Here is an 18,155-nt window from a genome sequence, read left to right on the forward strand (position 1 = left end):
TCCACATACCATCATACAACGAAATACATTCAATATCTAAAATCATCATGGAGGAATAAATAAGTATTCCTCCATGAAATAATTAACCGCTAAATCCCATTATCTTTAAACGGGTGCATACAGTTAGTGTGTAAACATCTGCAATCGTGGACTCTCCTTCGCACTGTAGGTGAGTGTATTTTGTCCGTTGATAATGTTATATCTACTGATTTAAAGAGGGTTGCCACTTTTAAGTGCTTAAAAGCACTGAACAACACGTGTAATTGGTAATCTTGCACTGAAAAGACATCGCCCCTTTAATATCCCCATCGTCCTTTTCTCAGTATTGTTAATTTTCTACGTCAGCGTTTCTCTTTATGACGTAGGCGTTCGTCGCAAAACGTTTCGACTTGTGGTGGCGCTGTTTATGTAAAAAGTATATTATTGCAAATTTCATTCTGTTGAGATACATCCAGTTATTCTATTCGTCTTCTTAGTTTCTCTCTTTCTCTCTCTCTCTCTCTTTCTTGAAGCTGTTAAAATGGGGGTTGTTATTAGTTTTCTTATCAGAGAATACCGCCAATGATAGCTCAAACGTTGCTAATTAGGCCTTAAATAAAACCTTGCTTCACAGCTGAATTTCCTGGGTGCGAAACTTTTGTTTTAGACCATAGCTCCAATACGTTCTCCTTGCTAGTAAACTCTGTCAAATGATTCACCCTTTCCTTAGTTTAATTAAGGATTTTCCTTCCTCAATGGTTTAGTTTAATCACAGCTATACCCCCGTTGCTTAATCACAAAAAGACCACGTATGCCTATAATAATTGATCGTCAAAACCACCCAAATTCATCCTCGTGGTTTTTCTCTTTTCAAAAGTAAAACGGTTAAGAATTGCAAGAGTCGTGGGTTCGAATCCCACCCGAGTAATATGCCTGTGTAATTTTTCACAGGACTCGCGAAAGTACTGAGTAGACCTATACAGTGCTAACACACATCGGTGTATGGGTAAACAACAAAATTAATATTAAAATGTAGCTTGTTTTCGTCAATGTGACCGTTCTGACAGTATCCTTGAATCCTCAATGCGTGACCTCAACCACTATATGAGGTGATGGTGTTTTTCCTCCAACATAATCCGGCCGTCCTTCCCTCCATTGTTCTATGATCCTCAAAAAACAAACACCAACCACAGATTTGTTTTTCAGTAACCCTGATTAGATTGAAAGTTCAAACTATCCATTTAAATAATAGGTTTGCAGTGACGCAGCATCGAGTGGATGGCCTTTGACATAGCTTTGCTCTGCCTTTTTGATATAAGTACAATAGCATGATTATGGTCAATGGTCACATTCTCAAGCTATATTATCCAGGTACATTTTTTCGTATGACCTCAATCTGACTGTGCAAATACAGTGGTGGATTTGCATGAATACATTTCGACACTGAATCAGAACTTCTGGTATAGCAAGTTGTTGGCATTGCTGCAGTTTATAGTATACACCACATACTACAGCCACAAGTTGGCAAGATGAATACTTCTGTACTAGTACTCTTCGTCGGGTTGCTGTGCTATGCTAGCGCAGCAAGTTTTATCCCCGGCACCAATCCACAACTTGTCGAGACCCCAAAGGGTACTACGCCATGTGTTACTCCGAAACAATGGGAGGGACGTTTCAGCGAGTGGGACCACAATAAGGATGCCAACAACAGGTATAAAATCAGCTTTGATGGAGTCAAGAGACGTAAATATGTCGAGGAGGAGATGAAGTCGATGATACCCGGAAGAAGGTAACTGTTTTTAAAATACTAATCCTTGGGAAAGATTTCGGATTTCCATATCCTGCAACCACTTTTCCCAGACATTTTTACCTATACCAAAAGGAATATTATCATTAGTTTGAGTAACAAATACTAATTTATTTCTTATAAGGAAGAAGTGGTGGCAGGTCCGGGAAGTTTTCCTGTCCCTAATGCACACATCATTTAGATTTGAAACGTCGAATCGCAGTGTTTTAAACCAAACAGTGTTCGTATAATATTGTCACAGATTTGTTTATGGTGGAGTGCATTTATTCATCAATTCCTTATTTCAAAAAAATCCACTTGTGCAAATTTCTCAAAAATTAAAGAATCGCATTTTCAAGAAAGCACCACAACTGCTTTTCTTGTTGTATTGTGCCTACGTGGTTGGCAAAAGTACAGGATGCCTTTACTGTTGAATAAGTACAATATTGAATTGTTATTTAATAAACAAAATTGCTATATCATGCTTCTGTATGCAAATAAAGAAGGTCAATTGTGCCAAGGCTCAAGGTCTCCTTAGCAAAACGTGCGTAAACAATACAAGGACTATACAAGTTGTCTGTGGTTTTTGTGCACGTTCAAGCGGCATGGGGGTTCACATGCCCCACATCCATGGGTACCCCCTCCCCGTTGCCTCTTTCAACAAATTATGGATACAATGATGTAGCGACCTTGGAATTTGAAAACACCGTCCGCCCCCCGCCCCCCCCCCCCGACCTCTGTGCCCAAGTGACACAATTCCTGGTATACAATTCGTATTTTCTGAACTGGCAAACCAAAGAGAGACTGTTGTTGTCATTGATGAAGACAATAATTTCGCCCAAATCCAACAGCACAGATCCTTGTTTAAAGATAATAACAAGTTCGAAGTAGTTCAGCCTTTTAATTTTAAATTTGTAGAAGTTCCTCTAACCCATGGAGGAAAAAGGTGCATGCTGTAGGAATTAGGCTATTGTAAAGCGACAATTAAATATGTACAATATTTATGGAATTTTTGGTCGATGTTGTCTTTGTGTTTGCATCAGACTGATGAAGTATTTGATACTCTTCGACGAGAAAGTCGAGTACCAGATCGACCCATCTTACAACCGGTGCAAGCAGATACCAATGGGCCCATGGAGGAACTTCAGTATCCCACCAGACGCCACCTTCGAGGATGCCTACTCGATCGGTGGGGCTGGTAACTCCATCAATGTGACTGAATGGTCGGACAGGAAGCCGTCCAGGTCTTGTAAGTTGGAGCTTCCCTTTTAGGGAGAGACAAATCTTTAGAATCACAGGATGTAATATGAAACGATGTTCTTTTATAAAAAAGTTTCATTTCCCTTTGGTTGCCATGAAGACCATATTTTTGTTTATTTTTTTCCTTCATTTTCCTGTTGTTGATGACGCAATATTAGCAACTTTGGTCAGATTTTGAATTTGCATTTTAAAGATAAATCACAATTTGTTTTCCCTCCACGTTTTGGGGCGATAAAAAGGGATGCCAACGATACGGCTGCAAAGGTCATCGTATGCGGCTAAAGGTCATTCCTTGACAAGCATGCAATTTTTCAGCTGATTGGCTGATTTCCTCCTTTTAAAACAGTGCCATAGAAAACTGAAAACACTGTACAACGAAAGTTAAAGACATTGGACACTATTGGTAATTGTCAAAGACTAGTCTTCACAGTTGGTGTATCTCAACATATGCATAAAATAACAAACCTAGGAAAATTTGAGCTCAATCGGTCGTCGAAGTTGCGAGATAATAATGAAAGAAAAAACACCCTTGTCACACGAAGTTGTTTGCTTTCTGATTCTTGATTTCGAGACCTCAATTTTAGAATTTGAGGTCTCGAAATCAAATTCGTGGAAATTTACTTCTTTCTCAAAAACTACGTCACTTCAGAGGGAGCTGTTTCTCACAATGTTTTATACTATCAACCTCTCCCCCTCGTAATCAAGAAAGGTTTTATGATGATAATTATTTTGAGTAATAACCAATAGTGTCCACAGCCTTTAAGTGTGGTCGGCCATTCCCTCTTTTTTCGCAATAAGAAAGTTGCATGCCTGCTTTATTTCCAATGACCAAACATGGGATGAGAGAAAAATCGTGGGATGAGAGAAAAATCGTGAGATGAGAACAAAAATCGAATGGTCCTGATTTGGGTTAAAATCTCAATGAGGACCATTCGATTTTTTTCTTCTCGTCCCGTGTTTGGTCCTTGTACGGTGGTTAGGCACCATACCAAATCATTGTGTTTATTTCTCAATGGTAATTTTTCTCAACAGACGAGACATGGATTGGCGGGTACACCGAAACAAACTGCTGGCCCGTCTTCGAGATCTTCACCATGAAAAACGACGACATTAACATCGACATGACCACCCGATTCTTCGATATCACAGAAGGTATCAAAAACATGTCCGTGTTCGATGTACCGGCCATCTGCAACCAGGCCGTCCTGGCCACCACACCAGACACCAGCAACACTTGGCTCAATGAGAAGTTGGCCAGCTGGATTCCCAACTGGGCCAAGGACTTTTTAGGCTGGCAGAAAATCGATGACGTCACTGCTGTACCACCAGTAAATGTCCGAGTCCCGTGGCCTGCTAAAAACTTGGGACTCGATACCAATAAGCCAATGAAAACCGTCGAAAGGTTCTATAGGAAAATTTGAGATTGTCAAACTAATTTGAAAAAGTTTCGTATCCTGCCACCACCTTTTCATTCGTTGATGAAATAGAATAGTGTCTAATTTCAATTGGGATATTTTTGTTAGAAAAAATACCGAAAAAGTGTAGGCAGGATACGGAAAGTTTTCTGCAATTTCCACTCGAAAGGAAGCGGAGAAAAATTGTTATCTTATTAAAGAAATAATGCAGTGGAAGGTAGTACCAAACCTATACGCCATGCCAACAGTGAGACGGACGCTTTACTTAGAGTATGATCGATGCATGATCAACGATACTAGCGAGGTGCATTTTACAAGGGTGAGGGGTCAACATTTGCAAACCAATTTACTCATTCACAGGTAAAAAAATAAGATAAGAGAAACCTTTAATGTCCCACCAGGGGAAATTCGTTTGGCATTTTGAAAACATCAATATGCCCATTAAGAACAAGGAGAAATTATGAAATAACTAAGTTTAATGTTCCTGATTAAAAAAAAAAATAAACGTCACATGTTATCACATTTTTAAATTCACAGCTCAGGGGAACAACAAATTGTTTCTGTAGTGTTTGTCCGAATGGAGAAATTCTGGACGTATAGGGGAGCGGTTTGTTTTTTAGGGGTTGGTCTTTTTGTTGATAGGGGCAGGTCTTTTAGGATCCATACCTGCCAGCCAAAAATTACTCACCCTAGGTATCGTTGTTTGCGATAATAGTACGCAATGTAGCCTATTGTAACATTTTACTCATAATACAAATCCTGTACAAACTTTTACCTACAAGTTCTAATTTCTCAATTCTGTGTTTGGCAGTCTATATATTAAGATTGATACAAGATCAAAAGAAAACAAAGTTAGGTATATTAAGTAGACTTGTCAATACAATTCATTTTGATTACCATTCAACTAGGCCTTATACTGTCATCTGCTTCAAAGCTTTCCCAAACATTGTGACATGTCTTAACGCATAAGAGTTAACAATAAACACATAAACTAGTTGCACAAAAACATTGAGTCCTTTATTTGTGTTCATTTTGAGGGGTTTAATTTTAGGATGCTTTGGATAACCACTAGAATATTTTTTTACCACGACCATGCGGTACGCGCACTTTGGCGGGAAACATGAAAAACAACATTGAACAGTTATAGTCTGGTGCATATCTGAAAACCTCTGACACTGTGGCCGTGTCCGAAACGACGACTTCGGCTACAGCTTCGTCTAGATCAGCGCGTCTGCCTGTGTTGAAGAATAGGCAGACGCGCGCGCCCTAGCCGTAGCTGTAGCCGAAGTCGCCGTTTCGGACACGGCCTTAGACTGTTCAAGCTCTGGGTTCTTTTTGTACATTACATACGCTGGCTACATGAGGGACACATGTCTGTTGTTTCCCCCACCCACGTGGCCACAATTTACTCCTTGGAAATACCTATCTGGAAATACTGAGACGGGATAACATAAAATGTCTTATTCATCAAGCATTGATGTGAACAAACAGTAAGAGTGACTCCAATACATTTGAGAAAACGCCCAATTTGTTCCGGAAATGCAACCCTTGGCATGGTTTTGGTTGTGACCTGGACGGAATGACAATGCATTGGATGTACACCGTTAGCCGGTGTGATATTGACCCGTGTAGTGGACACACAGACACATGGTCGGTGTATTAGCCACCGACTCGGATTTTCAAACTCAGTTCAGCCCAATCTTGACTTCTTATAAAACCAGTGAAGGAAGTTTGGACGTGAGAAAGAAAGTGTTGCATTTAAACTGCCCGCCATTTCTCACGCAACATTTCCAAAAAGCAACGGCCGGGAGCAGTGAACGTGGAAAGATACGGCAGGTTTGTCAAATGGAATTGAGGTATGTGCATCTTTGTGTAGTCACTTCCTAAACCAAAGAATGAACTTTCGTCTATCACTGCTTGTGATTGTGCAGATAGCTCTTAAAATTAGAGACATGAATTAACACTAACAGCTTATTTCCAAGGGCATCATTGTCATGGACAAATGTAGGACCTGCATTTTCAGTTTGGTTAAGTTATTAAGTTTTAAGCGCTAGGGGCATATTATTCTACAAGTGCTATGAAAATATCTACCATTTTTTGTTAATTATTGGGCCCTCGTTTTCAGAAAGACTGTGCCAAGTGGGTAGTAAAATAAAAGTAGTCTATAAAATCATATTAATTTTATGAGTTATTTTTAAAACAATAAGCAATTACTTTAAAAAACAATGAAAAAAGATAAACAATGTTTTGAATACATATATAGAAAAGATAATGAAACACATAACAGTCAGTCTGAGACTGACAGTTATGTAAACAAACTGCAGCATGGGCCTGGAACTATATGGATGTCATACCCTCTGTTGCCCCTGTATTGGCCTGGCCTTGGTGCCCTCCAAAAATTTCCAACGGACTCTAAGATTTTCTGATGAAAGTGCCCTTTGTTAAGTTATTTGGCCTACCTAAGATTTTATATAAAATCTTCATGTCATTTTAGCTTAACTTAACACACGCTGTGTATGATCATAACATGATCCCACAAACTTACTAATTTGATCCCTTTAAAATCAGTATTTGGCACAAAAAAAACAATTATTAGTTTCTCATTGCCTAGGAGTTGTAGGGTACCAAAAACCAGTGTAAACAAAATGAGTTAGAATTTTTAACTTAAGCCTAAACCATCTTGTACACCATAAACATATAAAACATTAAAATTGACCAAGACACTTTACCAATACGAGGTCACGAAAAAAGTGAAGTATTTCATTTTACTGAAGTTTTGCCCTGGCAGGAATCCACAGAGCTGATGAATCTGCTGTGCAAATTACCAAGTCCAAATTGCAAAGAGTTGGTAACATGTCATGCTATACTGCCCTCTGTTGACGCCATATCCAACAACTGACATAAATCTTGCCAAGCACACACAGAATGTGTGTTTAACTGTTTATGTGTAGAAAAAACAACAGAAAAACATGAAAAGAGGTCCATACCGTTGCTTAGTTAATTTCTACTCCAAGTTTTAAATAAAAATACATTAAATAAATTTTAACTATTGATAAAATATGTTCCTTTATCTTCAACAATACCACAACTGTCAATGTAATCTACTTTGGATGTTCCCGTTTCTAAAAAGAGTGCGTCACGTTCCTCCCTCGATACTGAAGAAAGATCTTGTACAAGTTTTTCAAAATAGTCCCTCGGTGCCGGTGTGTTTAGAAGAAAGCTAAAACTGAGCGAACAGTCATCGATTACCTCTGTGTGGTGCCTCATTGCGACATACCAGAACATTGCTTCACCTACAGATCAAGAAACAGATATTTAACAAATCATCAGAAATAGTTATTATATATCCAAGCATTGCACCTGGTTTATCAACCACCTCAATAGATTTTTATTTCCTTTTTCCAGTATGGTGACTTGTTGCATTCTCCATGGAATCATGTTTTACCTTCACAATCACCTTGATGTTTTCATCATCCATACAAATTCCCTAATCATTTCTTGAAGAAAAATTCAAAGCTGTTTTCAGGCCTAGACATGCCCTAATGCAAGGGCATTGCCTTTTTGCCCGTCAAAATATTCAGTACAAACTCAAATTTTCCTCATAGGGGTTCCCCTTTTGCTTAGAAAAACTTCCTTGCCAAGTCCCTATATACATCAATCTTGTTAAGCTTGCAAGATAGATTGAAGCATCTCGGGACTGTGTATTTATATCACTACATCTTTTTTGAGGGGGGCGGGGTCACAAGACCTTGCCCAATCTCGTAAAACTAATGAGCAGAAAAAACTGCTGACAAATTTCTTTGCTAAGCGAAAACTTAGTTGGGCACCAGTCATAACAATGCAAACTGAGGGTAATTTTGACAGGGAACCTGTTTTCGTTGAGCAATACTTTTCTGTGCTTAGCGCCCTTTTGTGCTTATAGGCTTAAAACCTGGCAATTCTCATCCATAGCCTTTTTTGTAAAACATTAAATTCAAATTGTTACCTGGATAAAGAGTGAAAACTATAGGTTTCCGCCATCGTATTCTGCCATTCTCCTTCACTGGCCAAGACATGCTCCAGTTTTTAACACCAGAAAGCTAAACAAATGAAACAATGGCAAATTAATTTTCTGCTGTACATTTTTATCAAAAGTAAATACAATTGGTTTATACCCCCTAAGCAGTGCGTTAGTTTTTTTTTACCAGTTTTATTTTCATGAGCACTGTGCAACAATTGTAATAAACTGGACAACCCCTTAACAAAATGTACCTTCAATGAACGAGTCAACATAATTTACATGGTAGACTTGAGGCTTTAATAATAATAATAATAATAATAATAATAATAATAATAGAGAATATTTATAGGGCGCCAACATCCACCAAAATGAGGTGCTCGACAAGGCGCACAGGAGGGGAAACCACACACAGCGAAGGAAAATAAGACAAATAGACCAATTACACATAGACGACATTAAACAATGTGGTTTTTAACTTAATCTTGAAAGTATTGAGACTAGAAATGTTGCAGATTTGAAGAGGTAAATCATTCCAGAGTGTGGGTTCAGCATGGGCAAATGACCTATCTCCCCATGATTTTACTGTAGCATGCATGTATTGGAAGATCGGGTAGATCGCACAAGAGTATAAGCCTTTACCAAAGAAATGTTGAGAGTTGTTATGGTGAACACCATCCATCCTACTCCAATCTTGGTCACGTGATCTAGCAAGTTGCCCGACCATTTGAAAATATGACAGCACTAGGTGTGTGAATGTGTGTTCTGTGATTATGAATTCACTTTAAGTGCCATTGCAACTATCAGTAAGCACAATGGATGATGTGTCAGTCGAGTTTTTAGCACAATGGGGTACACCATGTATGTGTGTAAAGGGGAAAGCGAAATCATACATGTAGCCCCAGGGGTCGAAATTAAGTGTATTTCCATGGTAGTCAGCAGGGCTAGTGACCAATAATTTTTAGTAGCCCTGATTAGATTTTGGTAGCCCGAAAGACACATTATGTCTCGCGTCACGGCTCAAACTTTACAATACACCAATAACATAGTTCTTTATTGTTTGTGATGATGATTTTTGCATTATTTTTCCACTAGCCCGTCGGGCTATCAAACTGGAAAAATGAGTAGCCCGGCTGTAAATCTGGTAGTCCCGGGCTAGCGGGCTAGTGGCAATTTCGACCCCTGAGCCCTGTGCAAACAGACAATGAGATTATTGTGACCACAAACAACTTTTTGATGGTAATAAGCATATGTAAATCATAAAGAATTTCTTTAAGGACAAGCACAGAAAAATAGTTAAACCAGGACGCACTCAAAACGTTCAAAAAGCTTTAGGTTAGGTATTATAAAGTTCTTTCCAAGTTTGTCACCATGTAATTTCCCCCCCCCCCCCCCCCCCCCCCCCCCCGTCACGTCAAGGTGCAAGTCAGTGAAATAGGCGACTCCAATCTTACTCTAGTCTAAGTCAGCGACTCAAATCATTAACACTGATATTTAATCTTTATTGACGAGGTCATACTCTCTGACAAGGCTTAAACGGTTTCAGCCTTTTGAAAGGTATCTTATCAAACAAGTTCTAGTAGCCACTATTTTGAGGCACTGCTGTTGTTTTGTGAGAGTCGTCAATAGTGCTGGGCGAATAGTGAAATTTTGTTATTCGGATACCGCTGGCCAATTATCCGAAATTAACCGGATATTCGAATAGTTTTTTCACCGCTAGAGGGCGCTTTAAAAAAAAATATATATATATATATATTTTTTTATTTGCCGCTAGAGGGCGCTGTTCGTTTGTGAATGAGATCTTATGGGCGGATTGATATTAGTTTTAGACAGTGTCACTCGGTTCATTCATAAAAATGACCGGATCTAATTTAAAGATTTGCTTTTTCTTTTGATCGTGATTCACTCTACGTGAAGGAAAACTTTTGTAATCTTTGAACAAATTACGTCAGAAATGTCATTGTTTTAACTCTTCACGGAGGTGAGCATAGTTTAATACTTAATTTATGCTGTTTTATGCTGTCTTAATAGAAGTTTCATAAGGATTCAGACAAATCATTCATATCAGTTGTCGCCCGACGTCCGCGGATATTCGGATATTAAAGAATATCCGGTTACTCGGTTGTAATTACATAACTATCCGGTTTATAAATAGCTATTCGCGCCCTATGCGGATATCCGGTTAAGAAAAAAAAGGCATTCGCGGTTACGGATACGAAAACCTATTCGCCATTAACCGGATATTCGAATAATTCGCCCAGGCCTAGTCGTCAATCAAGTCATTGAACACTAGTTATAAAATCGCCTTTTGAACTTGTTTTGTGTGCTTCAGAGACGTACACATTAAATAGAGCCTGGTGCTAAACAGCATTAAACTGTACAACAAGTCCAAACGTTAAATCACTGGTATTTAATGTAAAATTTAATCTGATGATGGTGAATCATCTTCCTCAGAACATCAGGCAATCTACTTCATCAGTCAATTTCAAAACTTTGCTTAAGTCTCACCTTTTTTCGTAAGCCTGCGCTAGGAGCAACAACTGTTGGGTTGGTGCCTTATAAATTTAACAATTGATTGATTGACTAAAGCCTGGATCATACTTCCTGCCAATGCAAATGCAAAGCGAATGTTCATGTCACAAATTTGCAACAAATAATTTGCAACAAATTCGCAGCAGTTGAGCTGTGCTCAACTTTTGCGAATATTCACAATCAAACAGACTTGTGACGTCAAATTTGCTTAGCATTCGCAGGAAGTATGAACCGGGTTTAATTTGTTTTTCTTTTTTACCTGTACTGTCATTATTGTGTTGCATGTCTCATCCAGATGAGGTGTCACACCAGTACCAGGGACACCAATAAATCCAGTCACCGCTGGTTCATCATTGAGGCCATTGGGACGCAGAATAAAGCTGTTCTCCTTCATAAAATATGGCGTGGGCATTTTTGTAAGCCATTCCTGTGGTGTAGTAGGTAGAAAGTAGAAATAAAGTGTTAACAAAGATTGCTGTAAAAAAAAAATCTACTTTTTATGATCTGTAACATGTAAATAATAAATTAACGACAACGTTAACCAGACTACCCTGTAGCTGTACACAATCGCAAGTATTTTGCAAAATATCTTCAAGAAAAAACCTGAACACCACAAAATAAACCCTCCTACAGCTATGAAAAAAATCCATGGCTGTAAAGTTTTCCACTTTAATATTTTAGATGTAAAAATTGATTCAAGATAATAATATGTTGGTTTTTACACAGACCACAAAATATCTTGCACAACTTGCAATTTACCATGTCAGGGCATGTGTGAATAAATTTACTAAATATAAATTGAGTAAAGGGAAATGGTTTTCCACTGTTTTTAATATTGTTATAATGTGTTTATAGGTATTGGACAATAGTGACAACCATATAAAGCGCCATAATGGGGTCAAAAATGCAGTAAATTGGGTTAAACCCCATTTATAGTGTTTTTCAGAAAACCAACCCATATCCCCAAACTGGCTTTTTTAGGCACACAATCCTTTATCTACAAAGAGTAAAGCCATTGCCTAAAGTGCTTTAGATCGTGGAGCAAGCGCAGAAAGCCAAATGCTGTGTTTAAATGAAGGAAGGCTTGAGCCGTGGGTCAGTTTTATTACACAATTGTATGCTTTTAATGGGAGCTTTGAAGCCAAAAGTGGGGTATGCACAAACAGATGGGAGAAAACAGCTAATGTTAGGGAAAAACAAATAATACTCAGGCCTGGAATTTCATCGAGAGGGTGAGGCTATTTTGCTTTTTTCAAAAGGACACTTCCATTCTATGCAAAACTTTTGAAGGGGCACCAAGGAACAAACATGGGCAACAGATGCTAAGACCAGGGGCAATAAAAGCCTCTGTGGCCTGTAAGTAAAAGACCGATCCAGTAGGCTCTGCCCACGACGCACGTGTGAGCAAGAACACGTGGGGCTCTCCAATGCCTTTTTGCACAACTCTGCCGTGCGCGCCAAGATACGCGCATGCATGTCAGACCTTATTTGACGGACCTTCTTTGTGTTGTGATTGGTCAATACGCAATGGGGCGGAGCAAAAGGGATCGGTCTATTCCAGGCCTGAACACTACAATCCAGAATACAACATATCTTTTTTCATTTACACCCTTCCGCCAGATGATAATTTGACAAGCGACATAATTACCTTGAAATATTTCTTGTTTGACTCCACGGATGTGTCCATATAACCACTGGCGCACTGCAATCCAGTAAAGGATGACCTCTTCGTAATATTGCCAAAGGATACATACTCCTGCCCCTGAACAAATGATAATAATCCAACATCAATGCATGACATAACAAAATTATTGCAATTTAGAAAACCAAAACGTCCTACAAAAATAAAGTAGTAAGAAGCTCACTGCAGGATATATATAAAACAAATTTGAGGAAGGCTGTGCTATAAAAAACAAACACACACAAAAGATGCCAACATGAAGCTCTTACGAAAATTGGGCCGACAGGAAACAGGTTGTATTTGTTCACCGAGGGATGTGCACATTATCCCCCCATTTGGGAAAATTGATTTTTTTTTTCTGTCCAGTATTCAAGTTTCTCAGTCTTGTGTTGTTATATTAAAACTGTTTTTTTTTTATAAAACAGGAAATTTTATTAGAGCATTTATTTTTATATTGAAGAACCCTTTTTAAAATGTGTGTGCCAGAAATGTATGATATTAAGCAATGTTCAATACGTATTTTTAGAATCCTTTGAGAAATTTTGTTTTAGAAGATCCATATTGATAAAGGAAGAACTAATGCTTTCAGTACAAGTTCAACAAAAATGAACATCCAACTGACTCAAAAATAATCTAACAGAGAACTATTTCTTGGGGTTTTATCATGCCTTCCAAAGTTAAGTTGATGTTATAAAACCATGATTTTACTTAACCATGGTAATAATAATAATACTCCTCAGTACTTAAAGAGCACTTTATCTAATAGGCACCTCAAAGCACATGTTCATTTGTTTGTATGAGACCCATTTACATATGCTGCTAACTATGCCCGAAAAACCAGGCAAACCTTCTCTGGCAATAAGGCGTGCAACTGGGTTATTTTATGTGCATTTTAGAACACACTGCCCCCCCCCACCCTGTTGCTTTACACGTTTGGCTCATCAAGGACGAAGCAATAAAGTATCTTGCTTTTAAAATGACTCAAGTGTAAAGACCTGGACTCGAACCCACACTCCGCTGATCAAAAACACCAGAGCTTGAGTGTGGTGTGTAAGACTGCCCCATGGCCCCCTTTATGCCATAAATATAATCTCTCAGTTAATTGTAAGTGAGCAACCCAAATATAATTCAACTGCTTGGGTTGTAATGATTGCACAGCTGTGCATATTTTTACTGTATAAATATGTGTGTGTGTGGGCATGTCTACTATTGATAACCGAAGACTTTAACAAAAGGGATTTGGGAAAAAGTCACACCGGGGACAGTCTTTGGTAGATTTTGTGTACAAAACCAATGGGGACGTCTGAAAAATAAACTATGTTTAAACAATGGGCAATGGGAGAACAAAGAGAAGTCCTCGGTCTGAACCATAAACATGCTTGTATGTGTGTGTGTGTACTGTTAGTATCCTATCCCCAAACACCATTCATAATATTGCAGGCCAGCATAATTTAGGCATATGTGTCATTCAAACATAGAGTGGATGATATTGAATGGTCAGAAAGTAGGAAGATTAATTGGTTTCCGAACGTACTTGCCAATCAAAGTATTTAGCGCCAGGGAATTTTCTCATGAAATATCCACAGTTGTATAAACCAAACGCCTCCCAATCTGCAAAAATAAAAAAAAACATAGAAAGGTAACAATTAAAATACCCAACAAAACATAAAATAAGTAAACAAAAAAATCAGCCATAAAAACAAGTTACTAATAAATTCTCTATCCCCGATGAAAATTTAACATTGATTAAAATCGTTTGCAAAATCCGCTGCTAAAACAAGGGATTTAAACTGCCCTCTAGCTACCGGGCAATCTCGGTGGTCTAGTTGGTAAGACACTGCTCTAGAATTGCAAGGGTTGTGGGTTCGAATCCCACCCGAGTTAAATGCCTGGTAATACCAGGTAGCTAGGCCTACTGAGTACAAAGTGCTAACAGACATCGGTGTATATGGGTAAAAACCAAAATGAATATTCTTTATCCCTGATGCAAATTAAACATCTATTATAAATTCCAGTTGGACAAATTATGGAAATCAAGTATGAAATATTCTAAGAATGAAACCCTATCTAACTGAATATATGTCAGGAATGTATGATCTGGAACAGGGACAAAAGAAAAGAGAGGATGGTTAACATGACTAGACAGTTGATCAAGGTGACAATGAAAAGCCTCAAACCTGTCATTAAATTAAAACATGAATTGCAAGTGTGTGGAGCTTTCTTTAAACAGTCTCTCAAATAGATGCTTAACAATAGACCAAGGCCAAAAGCAAAACAAGAAATGAAAAATGTTGAGTGAAATTATTTCTATGCTGCAAAGTAGCAAAACATTTCAATATCGTTGTATATTGGTCAAATCTTGTGCTTGCTGTATGGTCAACATGTAGAACAAATACATTAGCTTGTTGTACACAGATCAAAATAAAATTGAATATCTCCCTTCACTGTCTTAGAAACACCGAAAAGGGTTGTGAAAACAAAATTATGCTCTGGTAACCATAACACCACCCAAATTTAGTTCAAAGTGAATTGTTTTTATACACCAGTTTTTGTGATCGAATTTATTTGGCCATAGTCAGGGAATAGAGAAATAAAGACCCTGTCCTACCCCTCAGAGCATCAGTGACAATGACTGGCTCCCCACGTCTGACAATCTCCTCTAATTTCTCCTGAGACACATCACTGACTCTAAGGATGTCCTCATGTGACTTGTCTTCAAGGAAAGCTCGATCCTGGGCTGCTATCCACAATGGACATTCAGACGTCATCCTTGCCAAGATGTCTTGAATGGAAATAGAATGTCAAAGTATAATAATGAACCATTCTCATAGGGTGCATCACACAATCACAGAGAAGTCTCTATGTGCTCTGGGAGATAACAAAAGGAGAAGATAAAGTTAGAAAATAGAGACAAGAAAGTCCTAGTAAGTACATAAAAGAACATTCATAAATACCTCAGACAGTTTTGTTATTCTTATTGGTGGAGAGCATGTCATGTGGGTGTGTATAAGCCTTTGTTTATGACCGGTAAAAAGTGTTAATTCATAGGCGTGACACGCGACCTTGCACCTGTTCTTTTAAGACAGTTTCTTCATTCCTATTGGTCGAGAGCAATGGCTGAAACAGTTGTGCCACATCACGCGATACGCGCGACGTGCACAGCATTCCCTTATAAGGAGTTGTTTACCCGAGGGCGGCGGAGGGCTTTACCATTTCATAGCTGGAGGGGTGTTGTGTTGAAAGAAATCATTTAACAAATATAATTTTTGCATTTATTTTACTTTTGCATCACACAATCACAGAGAAGTCTCTATGTGCTCTGAGAGATAACACAAGGAGAAGATAAAGTTAGAAAATAGAGACAAGAAAGTCCTAGTAAGTACATACAAGAACATTTAGTTTACAAACTAAAACAAACTGGTGGCTATTGCAAAAATAAATCCGTTTTTAAAGTTAAATTCGTTTTTAAAGTGTCAGACACTATTAATTGAAATACATGTGCTGAGTGATTTGCTAGGATCCATTTTCAGGTCGGTCCAACAACAACCAATCCATTTGGTAATTCAGCACCAAAACTGACAAACTGCGATTATACAATGCCAGTAAAGGGCCTATTTGATAACATACAAAACATAATTAGTTTACTTAGTTAGATTGTGGTCCTCAGTCCTACATATTATAACAAATACTGCACTTGGGTTTTGAAAAGATGAGATGGTTAGATATTTTTTGTAAGCCGTACAATCCCAATTTCTTATTTACCAATTGCCAAAAGTGAAGGATTTAGAGGGACTGGGCCCGGGCAGTTTGGCCCATGCCACAAGCCTTTTTGAGATATGGCGGAAAAAATGCTTCAACACTGTAAGGTTTGGGTAAATTTGTCTGGAGACACCCAAACCAAACAGTGCACTCCTATCACGTCTGCCATACCTCAAAAAGGCTTATAGAAAACTGCTTATCATAACAGGGTCAGGCATTCAAAATTGGTCCACATCCAAATACATTGGTGTTGTGTGACTTTATAGGAGAGGATGAAATGTGAGGATATAGGCCATACTTTTGCCAAACAGTCTAGCCTGGAACACATTCGTATAAAATAAAAAAATAGGATTAATTAGCACTCGGAGTTTCTTTGCTTGAGGAGCAGCATATATCAACATAGTTTATTTATAGCAAATTTTGAGGGCTTGTTGAGTGTCAAATTGCCTGGTCATAAATTGTAATAAAAAATAACAGGCGCTACATTTCTACCTCATCATAGTAGACCTCAAGATCAAGATGCATGTTGATATTCAGGCTCCTACCGAGTCTATCTTGGATCTGATGGAGCCATTTCAGATATATACAATGTCGTAACACATCGGAGATGGTAACCCTAGGGCCCTAACATTAGTCGTGGGGCAATAATAATTACGACACAACAAACAAGTAAATACTTGCTTGTTTACTGTTGTTTTAGTTGCGATAACGTACCCTCCTCCCGATGGCGTAGCCGGTACACCGTCGGGAGGAGGGTTACGTTATCGCAACTACTGTTGTTGTTGACTTTTATTTATTGGTAATTATTTTTAATATTTTATTTTATATATTTTATGGTGGTGAGTTGGGTTGGGTTGTTACTGCTTTTTTTTATGTGAGCATCTGGTCTCAGGATCCCCCTCCTAAACTTAGTTGCAAAACGTAACCCTCCTGCCTGCCGTCGACAGGAGGGTTACGTTATCGCAACTATCCTAAACAATGAAGTTCGTTCCACTATCGTCTCCATGACGGAACCTCATAGTTCTACACTAGGTAGGAGTAAGATCCCTAAAGACATGCCAGAAGCCTATTGTTTTTGGCCACCTACATAAATATTTGTTTACCAAACAATTCTTTTCATTTTTGTTGTACTGGTACGTACTACCTAGGCAGTCTTTTTCTATAATAATTAAACAAAAAATACAGATCAAAACAAACTAAAAAATGACTCACCTTGTTTAAAGAAGCCCAACTTCTGCGTGAGCCCCGACCCAATAATTGATGACAGTATCCACCCAATCAGTGGTAGTGTTATGTACCATAAAACAAGCAGCGATAACGGCAGGCAAACTGCCATGATCACGCCGATCCGCCAGTCCGTAGGCACGGCGGTAGGGCCACTTCCGGGTCTGGACGAACCGCCTTTTCGGAAACTTTGTCTGTGAGCAAAGTCGTCGTTTTCATCGCTGAAGGTCGTCGTTTTACTCTGAATCTCAGATGCTGAGATATTCGGTTTTCTTGATTTCCTTTTGGACATTTTGTTCATAAATGCGATATTATTACAAAGATCAATCAACCACACACAGCACAGATCTTTGTTTACGTGTTAGAATTCAGCAACCTTTGAACTTTCCTCGTAGATGTTTACGGCTGTTTTATGATTGAATTGTGCGCGGATAACGTTCCGTCCACGCATGCAAACCAGACTTGTTCTCCATTAGAAAATCGTCGACTACAGCATGACATAAAATAGTCGTTCAAAAAGGT

General features: G+C 38.6%; 2 protein-coding genes across 2 annotated transcripts; one reads left to right on the forward strand and one right to left on the reverse strand.

Moving 5' to 3' along the window:
• The first annotated feature begins 1,314 nt into the window (after window positions 1–1,314).
• Window positions 1,315–7,381, forward strand: LOC139939463 (mammalian ependymin-related protein 1-like). Its single transcript, XM_071935406.1, has 4 exons — window positions 1,315–1,768; window positions 2,809–3,014; window positions 4,058–5,620; window positions 5,753–7,381. Exons 1-3 carry the CDS (start codon window positions 1,509–1,511, stop codon window positions 4,444–4,446), a joined length of 855 nt encoding a protein of 284 aa, XP_071791507.1. The 5' UTR covers window positions 1,315–1,508; the 3' UTR covers window positions 4,447–5,620; window positions 5,753–7,381.
• LOC139939462 (uncharacterized) lies at window positions 5,770–18,061 on the reverse strand. The gene is made up of 7 exons (XM_071935405.1): window positions 17,622–18,061; window positions 15,259–15,432; window positions 14,185–14,261; window positions 12,618–12,731; window positions 11,229–11,396; window positions 8,426–8,519; window positions 5,770–7,733 (listed from the first exon to the last, which is right to left on the reverse strand). The coding sequence occupies exons 1-7, from the start codon at window positions 17,932–17,934 to the stop codon at window positions 7,483–7,485; spliced, it is 1,191 nt and encodes a 396-aa protein (XP_071791506.1). The 5' UTR covers window positions 17,935–18,061; the 3' UTR covers window positions 5,770–7,482.
• Window positions 18,062–18,155: the final 94 nt, after the last annotated feature.

Source organism: Asterias amurensis, chromosome 7 (assembly GCF_032118995.1).
Source record: "Asterias amurensis chromosome 7, ASM3211899v1".
NCBI lineage: Eukaryota > Metazoa > Echinodermata > Asteroidea > Forcipulatida > Asteriidae > Asterias > Asterias amurensis.